The sequence below is a fragment of the Martes martes genome (genome assembly GCF_963455335.1).
Source record: "Martes martes genome assembly, chromosome: 8".
Lineage (NCBI taxonomy): Eukaryota > Metazoa > Chordata > Mammalia > Carnivora > Mustelidae > Martes > Martes martes.
The window spans coordinates 5,720,771-5,742,852 of NC_137895.1; the positions used below are offsets into that span (position 1 = coordinate 5,720,771).

The following is a 22,082-nucleotide window of genomic DNA, read 5'->3' on the forward strand; positions in this document are numbered from 1 at the left end:
CCTCCTAGCAGGGAAAGGATACTTCCGTTAAATATATTTATATTTAAATAGACACCCATGGTTGGATGTACTGAGTCACAGTGTAAAGTGCTTTGCTTGCCATGGTTCCTGGTCAGAAACAGTCGTGCTCCAGCGGCCAGCCGGGACTGCTCCTGCCCTAACACGCTGAGCTCCCAGCTCTGCCAGACTCTGGACGTACTCACAGCCGCTCTCTGGCTGAGCCAGGCCAGAGTCACTGCAGGGAAGCCTGCAGCAGCCTGGGAGCCGCTCAGAAAGCCAAGCCCAGCGGTCCTCCCGGGAGCCCAAAGCCCCATCAGCCTCCCGGGAAAGAAGAACGTGTTTCTGGCGCTGCCTTCCAAATACAGAATTCATTCTTCAAAAATCTAATCAAATATTTACAAGACAGGATGAGGCCTCATCTGCATGGAGAGAAGGCGTCTGTTAGTTCCTGTGAGACACAGCAAGGGGTAGCTTCTTGAAAGAGGAACCTAGAAACGTATCAGAGACCTCAGAGACCCCCAGGAGCCGACCCACGCGAGCCTCCACCTGCCCCAGCTTCCCCTCTCCCTTCCTCTCGGACTGGCGTTTCCCCGTAGATACACCTGCCTAGCTCTTGGAGATACACCGCCTCCGATCCTGGGAAGGCGGAAACCACCCTGTCCCCGGGGAGGCCCTGAGAGCTGCCTCAAGGCACCCAGGTTGGCATCAGGCACTCTGGTCCTACCCCCGGGCTGGTGACTTCACCTCTCCCAGCAGGATCATGATGCCTGTGCCCCAGGCCTTACCCCCATGAGGTACTTCTGACCCTCTTGCTGGGTGCTATGACCCTGACCCAGAGGGGAGGGGATAAATGGAGAGTGGGAGGAGGTTTAAGAGGTTAAATTATTCTTCCACTATGAAAACTCCTTCTAAACACCCAGGAGCTCCCTGGGAAAAGGGGAGGTCCTAGCTTTTATTGAAATTTTAGGGGGAGCAGGAAGAGTCAAATCATTCATGCAAACATCCAAAGGAGATATTTGCCAGCATGGCCCGTGGGTTGGGGAACCCCCTCGTCAGGCCGGGGGTTTCTCCAGCGCAGCGGGGGACACACACCCTTCACAGTGACCTCACCTCCCAGAGGCCTTTAACCAGTCCACAGGACCTGGAAACCCTCCAGCCCCTCCTGTGGATGTCCACTCAGGTTCCCACCATGGGAAGAGGAGACAGAAGGGTGGTGCCGGGCCTTCTTCAAGGTGAAGTCGGCCTCAGATGCTTCCGGCATTCCACATCCGGTCCATCGTAAGGCCCTTTGGGGCCAGAGTTGAAGTCCAAGGTTGCCCTGGTTTCCAGACAGAGGCCAGGGCAGGCAAGGGCTCACAGAGCCTGCCGCCCAAGCAGCCAGGGTCCAGCCCACCCGCTGGTGGCCCACCCACCCGAGGGCAGCTGTGGTCTGAGACCGTGAACGCCCAAGACAGGATGCCCGGGGCCCTCCCAAAACCCCACCCTCATCTCCACGCGACCTGGCGTTGGACCCAGCCACGCCACGCTGAGGGCCAGGAGCCCGATGTCTGCGTACCGTCCAGGACACGTCACAGACCCCAGGGAGGTCGGATGAATCAGAATTCCGACTGAGTAATGGGAGGCGGCTTTATGTCCTGAATTTCTGTCTTTCTGTTCTAAAGTAACCATTGGAATAATTTTCTTACAGAATGATAGTTGCCATGACAACCAGAGCAAATTTTCCTTTTCTGAAACAGATGTCTCATTTAGTTGAAAATTAGAATGTGAACAAACCCATGGGAAAAATTAATTCAAACTTTAACAGAGCGCTGAATACAATGTAATCTCTCAGAGGTTAACCCCTTAACAGCTTTTTTGTGTGCTGATGGTAACCTTCGAATCCAGGCTAATTAAGCCCGCTTAGCCAATATAAATGACCTCCTTGTGGCCAATCATTAAACGATTTCCCCCTGAAGCGTGAATCCCAGGTCCCCCGACAGCAGACGGGAGGGGGATTACGCTCGTCTACAGAGAACGCTGAAGCCCAGTGCGCTCTGCTCGGCCAGGTAAGGCGTACGGCCCTGAGCGGGGGGGGGCACCCAGGGGTCACCCGGTTAGCCTGGGCTATAGGCACCCCATTTCCGGGGGATGCTGGGGTGTGCAGGAGGAGGAGGCCTGGGGTGCCCTGGGGTGGGGCTGGGCCTGGTGGTGCACCTGGGCCAGGGCGTGATGCCCGAGGACGGGCATCTGGAATTCCCTTGCCCGGAGGCCAAGGTGGGGGGCACCCACAAAGGCACAAATCCAGAGCCTCTCCATGAGCCCCCAGTCCTCACACCCACGTGGGGGGGCAGCTGCCACCACTGCTCCATTTTACAGATGCGGAAACTGAGGTGCGGGCAGGTATAGAGACTTGCACGGGGTTACCTGGTGACCAAGTGAGATGGGGGGGGGGGCTCAAACCCAGACCGATGCCAGAGCCTGTGCTCTCTGCCTCCAGGCCAGATTTAGGCAAACAGGACCGGGAATCCCACCTCCCATCTCCTCCGCAAGCCCCACTGACTTCCACATCTCCGCTCAGTTAACCCTTAACAAAGTCCCGGGAGGCTCCCACTTTAAAGACAAGGAAATGATGGCACAGAGAGGCCAGGTGGTGTGCCTGAGGGCACAGAGGGGGCAACAGGGACATGGACCAGGGGTCCCGGCTCCTGCGTCCTATGCCCAAGCGGTGGCTGACCCAGAGAAGACCCTACAGGGGTGGCCAGGCCACGGGATCCCACTCTCCGATGGCAACAGCCTGCTGTCCCTCTGAGCAGCTCCTGAACGTACCCTCTCCAGTTCCAGCCCAGCCCCTGGCCTCGCTGGGCCCCCCCTGAGCCTGGCTGGACGGGGAGGCAGCACCTGTGACTCTGGCTCGTGGTGCCTCTCAAGTGTTCCCCCAGGGGACTCCCCTACTCCAAAGCCTTCCATGGCTCCCTGTGCCTAGGAGACAAGCCCAGACCTGAGAGCTTGGCGCACAGGGCCCGTGGGCTCTGCCCCAGTCCCCCTCTTGGACTGTCCTGCTCAGATGTCCCCCTGAACTCACCACGTGCCGGCCACAACAATCCTTTTCGTTTGCCGAACGCTGCCCGGCCTCTCCCCATCTCTGGGTTCTTGCTCCTTCTCTTCCAGCCATTCAAAGGCCCTTCTTAGCCTCTCCTCAGAGTCCATGACCCATTATTTGTTAAGGCTTGGCTTAAAGACCACCTCTTCCAGGAAGCTTCCCCGATCGCCTCCATTCCCCAAGCACAGGTGACCCTCCCTGCTCCGAGTCCCCTCATGGTGCCTCTCTCAGGGCAGGTTCAAATCGTCCCTAAATCCCTCTTACCCAACAGGCAGCCGAGCCAAGCGGACTCGCGGACGGCTGCCCCCAGTGCACGCGAATGAACGCACGCATGATGGAGTCAATGGTCGGGAGCTCTACCGGCAGGCAGGCAGGTGGAAAGGACTAAGAGTTCACCCTCGCCTCTGCGCACACTCCCGACGGGAGCCCCCCCACCCCAGAGCCCCTGGAGTCCTGAGGCCCTGAGACCTATAAGAAGCCCAGCATGAGAACAAACCACCCATGGAGCATCCCGGTCTCTCCCAGCCTCCCATGACGTGCCTTGGTGGGCTCGTGTGCCCATTTCACAGATGAGACCTCAGAGGTGAAGCCAGGCTCAGCGTGCTCCCCTCCTCTGCTGCATCTCCGCTCACCTCCTTCCGGGGACCTTCCCTGCCTCCCCAGGCAGCCCACTCCCTAGGGCTGGGGGCTGAGGGGGGCGGCCCCTTACAGCGGACCTCGTGGGCCAGGTGTTCCCACTTCCGCTCCTCATTCTACGGGGGTGAAAGCTGAGGTCTGGGCGGGGCGCTGACCCGACTCCCACCGAGAAGCTTCTCTCAGAGATGGCTATACTGAGAGCATCTCAGATGGGGGTACCACACGTCAGAGGCCCCAGGAGCCTCCCAGGACCCTCTCGGGACCCCAGGGAGGCTGTGCTCCCATTCTGCAGCCGGGGAAACTGAGTCAGTGACGCACCCAGGTGGCCCAGGCGAGTTCACCCCCACAGGTGGTTCCCGGACACGTGGGGACATCCCACAGTCCGAGCAGCCACCGCCATCACCTGGGCTCTGAGGGAGAGAGGTCTGCCGCACTCCTGGTCTCCTGAGGGGGAGGCTGAGGGGGCCGCTGCCACCGGCCGGGGGCCCGCGGGGGCCGGTGAGGGGGCAGGGCCGTGCAGGCTGGCGACCGGTCCCCAAGGACTGCCAATCACACGCCTTGCCCCCCCAGCACACAGCAGTTCCGGCAAGTCAGCAGCAAGATAAGTGGAACCGAAGAATGGGGTCCTTTGTCATTCCTAATTAATTTCCCCCACCCTTCCGAGGCGCGGAACCATTCATCTTTTGTTTCGCGGGGACCGTGCAGCAGGGAGAAGGCAGGCAATTCGTTTCAAACATTAATCTCGTGGAGACTCGCACGCATATGTGCAGAGGGGCCCTCCGTAAAGGAGATAACAACAAGGTGAAATGGAGGGAGATAAGGACAGGGAAGGGGCAGAGGAGAGAGTCCGTGTGAGAGAGAGAGGAAAGGATGGGTGTGTGCGCGCGTGTGTGTGTGAGTGTGGCATGTGTGTACGCTGTGGGTGTGTGCGTGTGGCTGCGTGTGTGTGTGTGGATGACGTGGGGAGGTGTGCATGTGTGTATACGGTGTCTGTGCATGTGTGGGGGTGGGTGCATGTGTGTGTGTAGTTGTGTGTGTGCGGGGGTGGGCGTGTGGTGTGTGTGTACAGAGGCAGCACAGCGGAGGGCCAGAAACCGTGAGGAATTTCTTCCCGACATCAAAATTTGCGGGCTGTGCGTGGCGCGCGGGGCTGACAACCGTCAGAACCCAGGGAGGAAGGAGAGAGGGCATGAGCAGCAGCGGGACCCTGGCGGTGGCCACGCCGGGTCCCTCAGGGACAGGCTGGGCTGTGTGGGCTGGCTCCTGCCCTCCGGTCACTGTCACCGCCCAAGGGGGCGGCCGGCTCAGGTGGGGTGTGCGGCCAGCCCCACGGGCAGGCTGGCTCCGCGGCTCCCACTGAACCCAGGCCATTCCCGACCCCATCTGGGCTCCAGATGGCGGGGGCGGGGGGGCGCAAAATACCACCAAGGTCCCCGGCGCCCCACCATCAGCTCTACGTGCCCCGCATCTCTCCCTTCTTCGGCCCTGCGAGGGGAGACTCTGAGTCTGATTTCCCAGAAGGGGGACTCAGAACTCAGGAAGAACACGCCATGACCGGGGCCAGGGATCCAGGGAGACCCGTCCGGGCTCTGCAGCCCACAGGGGCTACCCAAGGGGCAGGGCCAGGGGCCAGCGGGAAGCAGCGGCTCCCAAGGCCACCACCAGCCGGCCCGAAGCTGACCAAGCCCACCCACCGGGCCTGGGCCCCCGCGCCCCTCTGCTAGGGCCGAGATCTCTAGCCGGTCCCTCCACCCAAGCCTCACCATCCCCGTCCACGAAATGGGATGAAAACAATCCCGTCTTGCCCCGTGGCTCGCCAGGTTAAACGGGACGATTTTGTGGCAGCTCCCGGCACACTGGCGGACCCAGGGGTCTCCGAATCGCAGCTACAGGAGGGAAAGCCTGCCCCTCCGGCCGGAACGAACAGAGGAAGGCCACGGCCTCATGCTAAAGCCACCCAGAAACGCGAGAGGAACGAACGGTAACAGACACAGCGCGAGAGGCCCAGGCCTGGCAGCCTGTGACCCAGGGCAGGTGGGTCTCCGCGGCCCTGAAGTAACCAGCAGGGAGCCTCAGAGCGTTCAGGGGAGGGAGCGGGGCTGGTGATCCCCCCTTACAAAGCTGGACCCCCAGAAGGTGTCCCGGGACAGGGAGGGAATGGACCAGAAAAGGCTGCCCACTGACCACAGGGAGGCAGGCGCCTGCCCCGACCTCCAGCCTCCGGGTGAGCCCACAAAGCCCAAGAAATGAAAGTAAGCCGTCCGCGGTTGCGGGCACCCACAGGCCAAGGCAGGCACGATCCTGTCTGAGGGGCACCCCCAAACCGGGCTGCCCAGGACGGCCCCGGAAGAGCTACACGGAACACGAGCGTGCGGTGCAAACGTCTAGCGCCCCGGACACCTTGGACAACTGTTGGAGGAAGACTGAGAAATAAATGTTTTTCAAAAGAATAAAAAGCTTTTCTTAAGAGACAGAGCAAAGGATTCTGGGGGAGCGGCTGGAGCTGTGCCAAGCCAGGATTCCTGGTGAGGGGTTGGCCCAGAAGCCAGGCAGCCGTAACGGGCAGGGCCGGTGTCCCTGTGGCCCCAACAGCCTCTGACCACAGCCGGTACAGCGGGTGCTGGGCTGGCACAGGCCTCGGTTCTGGCCCGGGTCCCAGGCCCTCGGCCACGTCCTGTGAGAGCCTCTGAGGGGCCAAGGAAGAAGCCAGGGTATCACTCTGTTAGCCTCTATTTGGTTTTCTCCAGAAGACCAATTTGACAAAGTTTAAAAAAGAAATCTTTTAGCATCTCTCTGTACCCAGGTCTGGGGGCCTCTGTCCTGCCACCCAGGCCCAACCCGGCCCTAAGCACTGGGGGACCCTAAGCAAGTCCCTTCAGATCTTGGATCTTGGGCTCCTCAGCTGTCCAGTGGGGACAAACATCTAACTACAAGTGGCGAAAGCACGGGGCCTCGGGGACAGCAGTGGGAACCGTTACTATGACAACTGTCCCATCCGTAGGCAGAACCTGGATACTGTGGGTCCCAGGCTTAAAACTCCCAGGTGGCTCTGTGCCTGCCCCCACCCCACCCAGGGGGCCTGGGCTGTGCACACAGGGAAGGAGGGAAGGACAGGGAAAGCTCGGCCCCTGCCCATACCCCACCCCCGGGGCGCCTCAGTGGGCGGCCCCCGCTGTGAAGAACACCCTGATCTCACCCCCTCCCCCCCGGCCCCGCTCTGGGAAATCCAGGCGGAGACCTGCCGAGGGTCAGACAGTGAGCGGGACCACCGTGTGCTGAACATCTCCTGTACGCCAAGCGGTTTATGCACATGACCCCCTGGGGCCCTAAGAGTGGCCCTACAGCAGGGGCCTATCCCAGCTGTCATTTCATAGAAAGCCAAGATTCCAAGTCAGGATCACCCGGCTGGGTCCTGCCGGCCAGCAGGAGTGTCAAGCGTGGCCTTGTCCAGTCCTGGCATTTAAAGAGAGCTGGTCCTCGAGGCCGGGGGCTCCCTGCGAGAGACGCAGGGTCCCCCCGCCCCCCTGCCCGCAGGCAGCGCCAGGCCTCCAAGCTGGGCACCAGGGTCCGCGCCCAGACACCCGGCGGCGGCCGGCGGCCTCTTCTCGAAGTTTAATGTCTCAGCAGGTTTATATTCCTTCTTTCAAAATACCAGAAGTAATTAGACCAGATGGACGAGCCGCATGCCAATTTCACTCCCTCCCGCACGCGTGGTTTTTTTTTTTTTTTTTAAACCAAGGCCGTTTTCAGTTAAATGAGAACAAAAAATGTATCCAAAACCCATAAATGAATACGGTATGTATACAGAGTTCTTTCCAACACTGAAGATTCTGTGACAGCTCAGCTCTTCCTCTTCCTCCGTGGGTGGTTCCTACCCCTTCCTCTAAGCGCCTCTACCCAAGGCTCCATGCCGAGTCTGCTCCCGAGAGGACCAGACGTGGCTTTCCTGCGACTGGAAAGTCACAGTGCCCCGGGCGCGGCGTCACAAACACACTGCCCCCCAAGAGACTTGGGACCGGAGGCCCGCAGCGACGGAGCCTCTGCTGGGGTGGGGGGAGGACTGGGTCTGGAGATGGGGCGGGGGTGGGGGGCAGGCCTTCAGCCTGGGGGTGGGAGGCAGCAGGGTAAGCAGGGAGGTGGCACGGTCAGGTTCTGCTCTGGAGGGACCAGCATCAAGGAGGAGGAGGAAGGACCTTACAGGTGAGAAAATTGGGGGAAGGCCTGGAGGAAAGTCCCAGAAAGACAGGGAACAGCACGCCAGGCCGGGCCCGAATGTTAACTGAGTCCCTGCAGCCCGGCGTCCGTCACCTGTCCGTCCGGCCATCCTTCCACCCATCCATCCAACACTGTTCTGATGAGCCAGGCACTGTCCCAGCCGCTGGAGTAAAGACCACAAAACAGAGTTGGGTCCCTGTTCTCATGGAGCCTCCAACATTCTAGTAGGAAAAGAGGCACGACGGAAAGCTATTGCCAAAGTCATGAAGACTGTGTTCCCGGAGCTAAGGGACCTAATGGGGGAGGAGAGGCCCAGACACCGAGCCCAGGCACAAAGGTGGAAATGGCTAGTGTGGGGCGTGCCGGGAGAAACACACTGTCTCCACTCGGTGCTGGGCCAAGCGGGCATCCATGCAGAGACACCGGAGGTGGGATCCCTCCTGCTCACCATCAACACACTCACCCCCCGTAGACCCAACACCCAGGCACAAAAGGCTGAACAGCAAACTTCCAGAAGACGACACGGAAATATCTTCACTACTCCAGGGGAGGGGAGATTTCTTAGATAGAACCCAAAGAGCACCCACCACAAAGAAAAACATGAATATGTCTGACTACCCCCAAATTAAGAACTTCTGGCCATCTGAAGGCACGACTAGGAGAGTCCCAGAGGATGAAAAGCCACTTGTCACGTTACGACAAAGAGTTCCCATTCGCAATACATGAAGAATCCCTACGAACCAATAAGAAAAGACAGACACCCATTTTTTTTTAAATGGGCAAAAGACAAGAGCAGTTCACAAAAGAAGACATCCGAGTGGCCGACAAAAGATGCTCGGCGTCCCTGGCTGTCAGGGGATACAAACGAAACCAGGCGGGGAGGCCAGCACAGCAGAACGGACGTGATTTAAAAGCCCTACCGTACCAAGTGCCAGCCAGGATGCTCAGCGAGGGACAGCCCGCTGGGGACAGGAATCCGCGTCACCGCTCTGAGACGATTTAGAGGTTCCCCTAAAGAACTCACAGTCCGTGACCTGCGCCTCCAGGCCTAATTGGGTGTGTGTGTGACCGTGTCTTGTGTGTCCTACAGGAGCGAGGACCGAGGGGGACATGCAGGCAAGCACAGGGCCGGGGACTGCCCTGGGCCAAGGCTGGGTCGGCACGGGCTGTTGGCCGTTATGGAACTGTGCACCACACCCCCCCCCCCCGCCCAGCCACCACCACCCTCATCCCAAGCGCCCAGACAGCAGGGCCAGGCCTGATGCACATCTGGATCTCCAGAGTCCCGCAGGGGCCCGGGCACACGGTGGCCTTGTGGTCTTCAGAACGTGTGGCCCAAGGGAAAAGTGGAAGGATTCTCTCCCACGCAGAGCATCTCCCGGTGACACCACTTAGAAGAAGGGCCAACCGTGGTGACCACGGGTTTGCTTGGTTTCCCCTTCCTCGCTTGTTCTGGACGGTCCTCCATGTCAAGGCCAACCTGGTCGCGATGCCACTGCTCCAAGTGCAGCACCGAGACGACTCTCCCTGCCCGCGTAGCCCCCGAGAGCATGCGGACCCTCCCTCTGCAGGGGGATCTTCCACGCCAGCAGAGGAACTGGGGCCCTGGGAGCGGGGAGGGGCTGGGAAGACGCCAAGCCCAAACACAGCGGGTCTGTTCTTGCATACCCCTTGTGCCAGGCAGCTCAGCACTCAGTAAGGACGTATCCCCGCCCTTCTGGGCTCCTGCCCATGGGACCGTCTTCCCGCACTGATGAGAGCCTGCCTTTTGTCACTGTCTTCTGCGCTCCTCCTGCTCTGCCTGCTAGGGTCACACCAAACAGGTCTGCCCCTCAACCTGGGTCAGCCCTGCCCCCATGCTCCAGACACCGTTGCAATCCGGGCACTGGTGACCAGTGCTCTGTTCAATCCCCGATCCCCCCACGGGTATGATTCCACTTCTAAAGCTGGAGAGAGCAGCTCCTGCGCTCCCCGTGATAGTCCATGTGGGGAGAGCAGGGAGAAGAAAGGGAAACCCAAACATCTGAACTTCGTAATAATTACCACCAGCTTGGCCGGGCTACCCTGCTAATGAGCCGCCATATGTCCAGGCGGGCGGCGCGGGGGTGCTGAGCCTCGGCAGACAGCTAGTGGGGCGCGCAACCCTCGCACCAAGCAGAATCAGCAGTGGGACCAGGAGATGCTGTGGCCGTGAACACCGTCCCAAGGGCCAGCGTCACCTGGGAACAGCACAGAGAAGGCTGGCAGGGGCGTGTCCCCTTATGCCTTTGGGACACCGAGGCTTGGAGACACAGGACTCCCCAGGTCAGACTGGAGTGAGAAGCAGAGCCTGGGGATGCCCCTGGTGTGTCTGGACGCAGGGAACGAGCACTTGGCTGACAGCCTGCGTGTATGAGCACTGTGTCCCTTTTGGATCTCAGCTGTGCTGTGCAGGGTCCCAGCAGGTTGATGACACAGGGTGACAGGCAGAGGGAGCTGTGATGCACTGAGCGCTGAGCGTCGGCCTCCAGAATGCCCACAGCCCTGCCAGCCTCCTGGCCTTTGCCTGAGCTGTTCCCTATGCCTAGCACACGCTTCCCCAGCCCCCAGCCCTGCATAGCTGCTCGTGTCTGGCCCCTCTCCCAGGGGAAGACTTCCCTGACCCCAGCTCCCGCCCCTCGTCTCCTGGCCCCTATGGAATCAAAGATTTGGTGGCTGATGTGTCTCCCACGATGACATAAACCCCATGAAGGCCAGAGCTGCACCTGTCTGGTTCTCAGCCTGTCCCCAGGGCCTCGATCAGTATGTGGGATTCAGCAAAGCCTTGGCAAACGAATGAAGCAATTAGCAGCTGACCATGAGCTCCTCAATATGCTTGTGGGGCCTGTAAGTTCTAGGCGCGCCAGAAGGCTTTTTGGAGAACCAAGGAACACAGTCCATTGTTCTGGGCCTGGTGTGAAGTAGGTTTTGTACAAGAACGCTGTTTGGTCTCTATGCTGGACCAGGAAGAGTCCAGACGAGGAGTCGAGACAACCAGTCTAAAGCCACATGCCACCTGCACCTCTACTTGTCCTTCTGTAAAATGGGAGAGTCCTGGCCCTGCCTCGGAGGCTGTCGAGGTATCAGCTGGAGTAGAGCTAACCTCATCCCGGCCTCCACGCGGGAGCAACCAACCTCCAGGGCCTTGCTCTGGGCCAGGCCTTCCTCTGGATGGGCCCACACGGACTTCACAACTATAACATGGTCGTATCATTTCCTCACTCTACAGAGGGACCAGAGAGGCTAAGCCACCTGCCCAAAGTCACACAGCTAAATATTCATAGCGTCCCAATTTGAACAGCCCTTCCCTTACTAACCAAACGCCGGCCCATGGCTATTGCTGTGACTCCCCCCGACCCGCTGCCAGCCCCAGATGGGGCCCAAGGGAAACCAGGGCAACTGCTGACACTCCAGCCCACAGCCTGCACGTGCAGCATAGACCAGGTAGCCCTTAGCCCTCAGCATTGACGGCTGCATAATAGCAACCAAAAGAGACTGGGGGAGCCCGGCACAGGGTGGGGCTCAGAAACATGGCTCCTCTCCGGCCTCCTCCACTTGCAGAAACCACAGTTCAAATCCCCCCCTCCTACAGGGAGCCCTCCTGGATCTCACCAAGGCCTCCTGGGGTCCCTTCTCTGGCCTGAGCCCCTCCCACTCCTCCACTCAGTACTGAGCTCCACATGCCATCAGGCAGTGGGTGTGCCCCAGCCGGGTCAAGAAGGGGGACAAGGAGAAAATAGGGAGTCCCCAGGAGAGTCTGGAACTAAAGGGTCTGGAACTGTCCAGGCTGGGAACCACAAAAGCTGAAGGCAGGAACCACTGGCGGCCTGAGCACAGAGCAGCTGGACTTCCCTCAGGTCTCGGAGCACCTGACCTTGGCATCTAGCTCACAGAGGGGACCACAGGGCTGGCCCAAACCCCTGGTCCTCGACACACCCATGAGCCAGAGGACAGGCCGTCAAAGGGCTTGTTCAGCCCCCAGCCATAGGGGTGCACACAGCCGCTGTGGGGGAAGGGGATGGACACTGAGTGACATCTGCCAGTCCCCTCCCTTGCTTGTCCTCCAGGCCACATTCTGGGTTCTGGCCAAGACAGAGTTGGAAGGCGGCCCCTGCAGCATATAACAGCAATGGGGCTCCGTTCATGGAGAGTTTGTGGGTGCAGGCACCAGGCCCAGCTAACCCCTCCTGCCGCCTTCACCACCACCGTCTGCGGGACGTGCACTCTCACTCTCATTTTGCAGGGAAGGAAATTGGGACACAGAGAGGTTAAGTGACTTGCCCAGGGTCACACAGCCCATAAAGGGTGAGGCCAAGATTTGAGCTGATACTGTTTGGTTCTCAAGGCACATTATTAACTCCTACAGAATAGAATATTTTTTTAAAGTGTTGTGTATGTGTGTGGACATGCAGGGACAAGGGGGTATTCAAAACACGGGCAAGGAAATGCCATCCAGCCTGCCTGGTCTGGTACCTGAAGGCCTCTTCTCCTGACTTCCCTCTTGTTCCTCATACTCCAGTCCTTCCAGCACGTTCAGCCAGACTCCTTCTCCACGTCTGGGCTGCAGCAGCCTGCCAGGCAGCTTCAGCCGCCTCCTCTCTACTCCCATCCTTGGCACCGAGCTCAGCATGTCCTCGAGTGCCCCGTGGTCCTTAATCATCAAGACCCCAGGGAGATTCTCAAGACCCCAGCCACGACGAGGAACAAAGAGATGGCAGCAGGCTCCTCCTGTGGCTCAGGGACCGTGGGGCAGCCCACATCTTCCCTCCACCTCATGAGGATGCCTTGGCAAGGTAGAACCAGGTCCTAAACCCGCCAGCAGCCTCTAGGCACCAGTTGTCACCACATGGCATCCACCAGACAGCCCAGGGGTTTCCCAGACATGCTGTATTGGTAACGGCTCTGCCCAAAGTCCCTGCACCCATACAGTCCCCGTGTGCCCCCAAATCATGCCTCAGCCTCCCTGCGTGTACTTCTGATGGTGCAGCTTCAGGCCATGACCTCTCCGTAGCTATGAATGCCCTTCTCCTCACTCACTGCTCAGGTCACCTCACCTCCTCCAAGGAGCCTCCTTGGTCCCCTCCTCACCCTACAAGCACTTGGCACCCTGTGGCTATTGCCAGCTCTAAGCCCTCTAAGGGCCACTTGGTCTGTCCATCTACAGAATGAGGACACTAAATCAGTCTGCTCAGGGCTGAGTAAGAATTAGAAACAATGCTTATGGAGACTTTAGCCCAGAGACTGGCTTACTGAATTTGCTCAGGAATGATTTGCTGCCCACCACCATCACCATCACAACCACGACCATCACGGTCACCATCATCACAACCATCCCCATCACCGTCATCACCATCTTCTTAGTATATGTGCTGCTGAAGTGAGCACAGTCATCACCATCGTCTTAATTAATTATCACCAATATCACCACCATCATCATCACCACCATCACCATCACCATCATCACCATCATCACCATCATCATCACCATCACCACCATCACCATCATCAACATCATCGCCAACATCACCATCATCATCACCATCATTACCATCATCACCATCACCATCACGTCATCACTTTCACCATCCTCACCATCATCACTACCACCATCACCACTACAATGGCCATCACCATCACCATCATCACCATCACCATCATCACCATCATCACTTCATCACTACCACCATCACCACTACAATGGCCATCACCATCACCATCACCATCACCATCATCATCACCAGGGCTCTGAAGGACACATGGACCATCACACAGAAGAGTCATGACTCGTTCTCACCATGATCCCCACTGAGCCAGGGATGAGGCCTGATGGTTCTGTGTGCCCAACAGAGAGTAAGAGCTTGATGTGTACTCGTGAGTGAAGCAACTCTCATCCCTGACACAGAAGACCAGGTTTCGACCTTCCATGAAAATCCCAGCTGCCATTCCTCAGCCTGGCTGATCACTTGTCACCCCTCACCCAGGCACGTTTGGTGTATGTCAGGGGACAGGGGCAATGGGGAGAGTCCTAGCATACAGAATTATGGTTGAAAGAAGGCATTCTGGAACCAGAGTGCTTGGGTTTAATCCCAGCTTTGCCCCTTCCTGGCTGTGTGACATTTGGCAAGACCCTCACACTCTCTGTGCCTCCTCACCTGGAAACTGGGGATAATAACAGCAGCCATCTGTGTGTGAGACAAACAGCACAGAGGACACAGGTGATAGAACGACTTACCAGCTAGTTAAGGGGAAACCAAGGCTCAGAGAGCAGCCATGACTGGTCGGGGGCCACACAGGGGTGCGAGGAGGGCTGGGGTCTGGAACTCCCCGGTGCTTCTCCCTGTCCCACTTCCCTGGGCCTTCAGTCCCCGCTCCCCGAGCCCACCCAGGCCGCGGTCGGGAAGGCGCGCAGGGCGCACTCACCACGGCGAGCCGTAGATGCGGAAGCCCCGCACGGTGACCTCCGAGTCCTGCAGGTAGACACAGTTGGTCAGCAGGGACTGCACGTTCTCGTAGTTCTCCGGCTTCAGCTTCGACACGGATGGGAAGTAGTAAAAGTCCTGCTTGATGAGGTCAGCCATGAACTCCTGGTCGAAGGTCAGCTCGTGGTTGCCGGCAATCACGATCTTGTACTCGTAGGGCAGGCTGCCTGCGGGGGTGGACAGAGACACGCGGCGCCCCGCTGTTGGACGGCTGAGAGCCACCCCCAGCCGGGGGAGGGCGGCAGGCGAGAGCCTCCGGAACCCCCCAAGGGAGCAGCCCCAGCTGCTCGCCCCCCCATCAGTGCCCTCGGGTCAGAGGTGGCAGCAGCCGGGCCCTTCCTCTTCCCTGCAGCCTTCCTGCTCTGGTGGTAGCTAGGTGACAGGCCACCAGACCCAGGCGAGCAGGAGGGACCTGCACCGCTGCCTCCGGGCCCCTGGCCTCCCCTTCGGGACTTGACCGCCTCCACTGGCTCCTCTGTGTGGGCCGCTTTTCCCCTGAAAGGAGACCCCGCCCCGGACCTCCAGGCCTGGTCCCCAGCCTCACTGTCCCAGGCCACGGACCACGCGGGGGGTGTGACTCGGGAGCCTCCACGCTCCAGCAGGAAGCACCGGTTCCTCACAGAGCCCGTGTGGAACCTCTGGAGATGCCCTGCTTGGGGAAGGGCCCAAACTTGACTGGCCAAGCCAAGTGCAACCCGAACAAAGCCGTCCACGCAGACCCCAGGCCGCACCAGCAGCAGGTCCTTCCAGCCTGGCTCGGTGCAGAGCCCAGGCCGTTCTCCCACACCACACTTCCTTCCCTTTCTTCCTCTGCGGTCTTCAACGTGCAGACACCCTGAGCTGGGGTGGGTGCTGCCTCCCGCCTGACCGGGCTGCAGGCCGGGTTCCAGCGCGGCCGCCACCCCCACGACCAACTACCACAGCCCCTCGGACTCAGTAAACCTCCACCCCCACCCCGGCTCCCACTGGCCCCCAGGAGCCAGCCTGACCCCAGGTTCGGGTCTCTGCCTCCCCATCGCCCACCAGCCTCAGTCGCCAGGTTCTCTGGGCCTGGGAAAAAAAGTCATGATGGCACCTGTGGGCCCCGATTTGGATGAAAAATGTAACGTTGAAGGTGAGCCACCCCGCAGGCCCAAGCCCTTCTCCTGGCCCCTTCTGGGCAGGGCAGGCCCTGGTGCTCGGGCAAGCACGGTGTGGGCACACCCCAGCCCAGCGTGGGCCTTGGACAGGAGAGTCGTTGCGGCCACCGAAGGAACGTCGAAATGACCTGAATTCTGGTTTCTACAAGCGCCAGTGCAGGGACACAAAGCTTTACCATGCACCTGTTTCAGCAAGAAAGTCACTTCTCTGGTCCCCAATGCTTCTGCGTAAATGGCCAGTTCCCGCGGTCCCCGAGGGTTCCTGGAGTCCCTCCGTCCAGGCACTGAGCCGGGCACTTGCATCTCCACGGCGCCGAGGTAGAAACGGAGGCTGGGGAAGCTGGGGTGTGACGAGTGGAAGGACACACGGCCCAGAGGTGGCAGAGCTGGACTCCGAGCCAGTTCTAAGAGACCCCAACACGTTCCACCGGCGCGGGGAGAGCCCAGGAAAGTGCCCCCCACGAGGCCAGGACGCAAAGCGCTGTCCTGACGCCAGGAAAGTGTTCAGTCGGTTCCAATCCCAGCTCCGTCACCTCTCAAATAAGCAAGTCACTCAACCTCTCTGAGCCTCAGTTTCCCCTCTGATCAAGGTGGGTGTGCCCGGGGAATGCCCCTTCCTGGGGGCTACGGACCTTTCTGGCCCCTCGGGCTTCCCAGAGCCCCTGCCCTGTGACCGGCTCCCCAGGGGAACACAGTCCAGGAACAGCCGGGCCTTCCCGTCCTGGCCTGTGACATGAAACTCTGAATCTTCTGCCCCGTGAGTGTTCTGTCGAGAACCCAATTCCAGAAATGCCCCAAATTCTAAGGACCATGTGCCTTACTGAGTCCTGATGCCCACAATATCGGATCGGATGGGACAGACATGCGGTCAGACTTGGCTCCCAACAGGCGTTCCAGGAAGAAGTGTGCTTTTCTCAGCCCTGTGTGAGCTCCGGCAAGAGGCAGGGCGAGCCTTTTGGGCAAACAATAAGTCATGAGAAGGATGAACAATAACACAACAACGTTTTGGGCACCGTACCTACGACTATTGTATTCAAATTACAAGGGAACAGAAGAGTCCAGATGTAGTTGGAACCTTCTTTCTTCGTGCCCTGGCCCCACCCCTGAAACCAGGCCCTACACATCCTGCCTGCTCTTGAGCTCTGCGGTCACGGTCACGGCAAACGGCTGCCCGAGGGCCACCTGAGTCTCAGCCCAGCCCCGGAGTGGGGAAGGGAGCAAGACAGAAGTTTTCCGAAAAACTGGCAGAAAACCATAATCTTGCCCACGGTGCCTCTCCAGGCACCCCAGAATCCTTCACAGGTTTGAGAAAAGAGGGTTTTCTCCTCCTTGACATATATCAATTCTGGAAGCCCCAAGACAATGACTAGCTCTATGGCCGGGGCCCCAGACCCAGCTCGGCCACTCACCAGCTGGATGCCTCACTCTAAAGTTGTCCCCACTATATAGTTGTCCCCACTCTAAAGCAGGCAAACCGCTCTGGGGTTTCGGAAGACACTGAACAGAGACGCACAGCCCTTGGTATCCACAGTGTCAGATTCTCTGGGCCACCGCTTGCCGACCAGACCTACCCACAGGCACATTTTGTTTGGCATAACTCTTCTATTTGAATCTGGTTGCCAATGTAAAAAATGCAAAAAGTCCCCCCCAAAAATGCCATTCTTTGTTTTCTAAAAATCGATCAATCAATTTTAAAATTTCATGCTCCCGGCCCAGACAAGGGCTGAGTATCTGTGCCTCCCTCAGACAGGAAGCTGCTATCTGTTTGCCCCACTCCCCACCTGTCCCTAGGACCCACACCCAACCCACGTCACTCATTTTGAGGAACCGCCCACTCTCGGCAGGCCCCCGCCCCTCAGTGCTGCCAGTCTGGGCTCTGCAGGCTCTCTGCCTCCCCCACGTGCCCACCCTGCTGGGCCCGGCCCAGAGGTGCTGAGCACCTGCCTGTTCCCCAAGCCGAGCCAGAGAGCTGCAGGGTACAGGACGAGACGTGTTTGCTTCACTCGTCCCATCCCTGGCAGGTCCCAGGAGGAATCTAGCAAATGAAGCCGCCGACAGCATCACAAGGTGACATGGAACAGAGAAGCCCTCAGCAGCCCTGCTCCAGCTGCCGGAGGGGAGGGAGGAGTTTTGCGGGGGCCTGAGCATCTGGGGAAGGGTCGTGGAGGACACCCCAGAGAAGACTGCCATCTCCTGGACCCCATCGTCGGGCCAGCCACCCTGGATAAAGGCCGGCCCCTCCAGTCCCCATGGAACTTTCCGAGATACGCTCTGTAGCTAGAGACAGGAGGCTCTCAGGCCAGGAACCTGCCCAGGTCCCACAGCAGGTGAGCAGGGGCGGGGCCGTTGGACATTGGTCCAGCTGATCCCACATCTCTGGGTCAGCGACTGTGACTCCTTCAAGGCCTCCAAGCCACGGAGTCGGCTGCGAGCCCTCGCTGAGCCCCTTCCCACACTGCATTCGGGGGATGAGGGGTGGCCTCTGCTCACCGCCTTCCAGCTCCGACTCTACGTTACCCATCCATCTCCATCCGGGCCCCGCCCCGGCGGGGGGAGCCGCACTAATGTATTTACGTCCTGTCTCTGACTGGGGGTGTTACTTAAGCTAATTAACAAATGACTCCAACTGTACAGTCCCAGTTATTTCTGCAGCTCCTGACTCCCGGGGACTAGGGAGTGAGCACGAAGCTCTCAGCTCTGCCCTGTTCCTCCCACTTCCGCAGAGGAGGGAACTGAGGCTTCTTCCCTCCCAGGGAGGAGTGGATGGAGGTCAAGGCTCCTGTACACAAAGCCAGGTGTGGACGGGAGCAACAACCTGATGCCTGATACCCTCAAATACCGTCTGGGCTCTCCCTGAGAAGCAGGTGTCACGTGGCTCGGAGGCAGGGGGCACGTCCATTGGCAAACACATCAAGGGTCCGGCACTGCGCCCCTCTGAGCTGGACGTCCAACCACAGACATACCTCTCTGGATGGTCACTTGAACCTGGCAACTCGCCAGCTGTGCATAACCATCACAGGCACCGAAGTAGAACTATCCCCATTTTCCATCTGGGAAAAGCAAGGCTCAGAGAGGTTACCCAAGTTTACATAAATCACTCATGAGGGGACTGGTAACCGCAGACACCACTGGGCACTTGGTAGACCTTGGGGCTTGGCCTCATCAAACTCACCCAGAACTGGCACCCCAAACCATCGTGCCCACTGCCTCCTAGGGAGCGTGCGGGTGGGAGGAGGGATGGAGGACGGATGGACAGAGATGGACAGATTACGGATGAATGGATGGGTGGGGAGAGGTGGGTGAACACATTTATCAATCCATCCATCCTGGGATAACTCTGCCTGTCTTTTTTATACCAACCGACCTCCAACTCCTGGGTCCCCTCACCTTTCCTCCAAACCATTTCTCCCACTGTCCCAGCAGGGCATGTTTTCAGACCCATGTCCCTCCCCGCCCCCCAACGCTGAATGTCCATCTTTGAATCTTCTCTGATCAGACCTGCTCTCTCCCAAGTGGGAGTCAGGGAGCCGGAACTAAAGCTCTGGAATGGACTGACCATCCTGGAGTGGTGTCGAGAAGTCCCCTCCTCTATTCTAGGACTGCTGCCTCTGTTGCTACAGCCTAAGGCTGCCTTAGCTTCCAGGTGCTCCCACGATCCTGCAGCTCTTACCAGCTTGACTGTGGATAAAATGCCCACTGAGCAATCAGCACAGGCTTTCTTGCTTGGTTTCTGCCTTCCCCTGCCTCTGTCTGTGCCGTGAAGCTGGGGAGAGTTTGTGGACCTCGGTGACGGAGTAACTGGTAGGGGCTTTGTGGGTAAAAAGATGAGATGAACGCAAACTCTTCAGCACACAGAGGGAATTAATGCTGTTCCCTTTGTCCTTCCCGGCGGCAGGGAAGAGGGCTGGCCTGCAGGGGAGCTGCCCAGTACGTGAGGGAAGCACCTGCCTGACAAAGTGCCCGAAGGGCTTGAACCCCGGGAGAGGGACTTTTCTGCAGCAGGGAAATGTGAGAGAGGGGACAGATGGGTCCCCATGTTTTTTCTTACCCACCTCCCCTCGTCGGCCCCTCAGAAGCAAAGAATCCAGTCAGCCTACTCAAAAATCCCATCAAACCAGAAACTCGCTTTCTTCCCAGAGGCTGGGCCCCACTGTAATACCACCCCCCACCCCCTGCTCCAGACCCTAGAGAGTCACCGTCAGGGACACTTTGATGAATAAGCCTCAGTCATGAGTTCAGTCCCAGAAGTGGCACACAGGGGTTCCATCCACACCACAGAGCAAACAAAGGGGGAAACTGGAGATCAGAGAGGGGACGGAACTGCCCGAGGTCACACAGCGAGACAGTGGAGAGCCGGGACGTGAACCCCTGCTTTCCCGCCTCGGGAGTGCTGGACAGCAGCCACACCAGCCTCTCCCCGGACATGCCTGATGCGCTGCGGACTGGAAAAAGACGAGGACAGGTGGGAGGAGCTAAGCATGGGTGGGACAGGCTGCTTAGGTCCTGGGCAGGGTGGCTGATCTCCCAACGTGATCCTTGAGAAGCCCCAAGACCTCAAGGAAACCAGCCCTGCTTCCAGAATGCTGGGTGTTGTCCTACCTGTGTATTCTGCAATGCTCAGACCCTCTCCCTAAACGCTTCCTTTCTTCTCGGCCAGATTATCCTAGTTCCTGGCATTTGCTAGCCATGGATTTGTTGGTGGTAAAAGGACCGTTAGGTACCAGTCAGCTGAGCAGTAGAGGAAGACCATAGCGTGTGAACTTTCCACTTGCCGTATATATCCTAATAGATACGCACCCCCATACGGATGCCACAAGGTAGCAAGTGTGCACGGGCGTTCGGGGCTCACAGAGGGACGCAAATGCAAAACTCTGCTACGTGCGCTTCCAAGATCAATCTCCTTCCGAAGGGCTACAATTCTTTGTCACTCACGCGTATCGGTCCCATCGAACAGAAAGAAAGTGCTGCCTCCAAACTGCATAATCCGTTAAATTCAACAAGATCTGTGCAGCTTCTCTATAATCCATGCCATTCCCGGAGCGGCGCGTGGAGCCCGGCAGAGTTTTAGTGTTCTCTGAATGCAGCGACAATCAGGAAAATGCCCACTTATGGCTTTTCCCGCCCATTCCCATCTCACAGAACACAGCAGAGGGGGATGGAATAAAGAGACGGCGTAATGATCTCTGATTGCATTTTTAGTACATCTTTGACAGTTCTGTGTTTAAACACTTGCCAGTGTCTGGGAGACTCACATTAGCAGGCTTCTGGGTATGGCGCGCGGTCTAGAATCACACTGGGACGGAGCAAGCCCCACGACTCTGCTTTGAGCCCCCGGTGGGTCTCGACGCAGCTCGGGCGCGTTAGTGCTTGGGATGGACTCGCACAGCCAAGCACAAACACAGGACACGGGCCGGCAGCGCCAGGGGATGCGGAGTTCTGCGTGAAGCCAGAACAGGCAGGAGAGGTCTGAAGACGCGTGCCTGGGCCCGTGGCTGGAGCCCGGGGACAGGAACACGCGCGGTGGCTGTGCCTGCAAAATTTGTTTTCTGTTGTCCTGATGTGAGCGTTTCCTGGTGCAAGGCGGTGTCATAGGCAATTTACATTTTACGGTCAATGTTTCTAGATTCCCACAGCTCCCCAGGTAAGAGGAAGTCTAGCCACAGAGGGGCTCGCCATGGAGCCCAAAAAGCCTGAATCCTATTTCCACCTACTGGCTGATTGGCCTGGGGTGAAAACTCACTTCTCTGAGCTTCAGTGTCTTTGTCTGTAAGAAGGATTTAGGGTTCTTGCAAGGAGCACACTGGGAAGATTGCAAAGCACCTGTGCTGTGCTTACCCCAGGATTTGTTTAATTCAGGTATAAGTAAGATGCACAGACGTGGAAATGGCTGTCATGAATCAGGGAGTTTATACTCCCAGGTCCCTAGACACAGGCGGCATTCAGGGCCCTACTGGCCGCATGGGGAAGCCAGAGTGGGTCAGGAGGCAGAGGGAGTGAAGAAGAAACCTGGACCAGAGCCTTGTGGTTTCCAAGGGACAAGACAGGGAGGCAGGGTAAGCGAGTTTAGGACTGGCTAGACGAGACAATTCTGGCAGATTCAGGGGCCCAGGGCTGCCTCCACCTGTTGGGTGCCTGGGGCGACTGGGAGCCCAGGGTAGGAGCTGAGAGCCAGAGAGCCTATAAAGGAGAGGGGGGGGGGGTAGGCGGAGGCTCTGGGTGGGTTGGTTTGTATACGAAAGGCATTGTCAGAGGTGGGTCCTTTTACTCTCTCTAGAACTGGTTAACCCTGGGAGAGGCTGTACCTCCAGGCTCAGCAAGGCCCCAAGATGTCAGAGCATCAGAATATGGAAAGTTACAGGCATGTGGATCCAACCTGGATGAGAGGTGACCCAGTCCAGAGACGTCAGCCAGGAGGATGAGGGCGGAGGGCCGGGGAGGGCAGGTCAGCCGCTTGGGGTCTGCCGGCAGGTCGACCTGTCCAGAGCTGGGCGTGCAGACACCCAGGGTGGGAAGGAC

General features: G+C 58.6%; 1 protein-coding gene across 1 annotated transcript in view; it reads right to left on the reverse strand.

The window, feature by feature from the left end:
- MPPED1 (metallophosphoesterase domain containing 1) overlaps positions 1–22,082 on the reverse strand; it is a gene marked incomplete at both ends in the record, with an annotated part of 74,028 nt that overhangs the window by 8,746 nt on the left and 43,200 nt on the right. Inside the window, one exon of the mRNA XM_080811822.1 lies at positions 14,369–14,590. Coding sequence (XP_080667948.1) covers positions 14,369–14,590 — 222 coding nt within the window. The remainder of the gene's footprint in view (positions 1–14,368; positions 14,591–22,082) is intronic.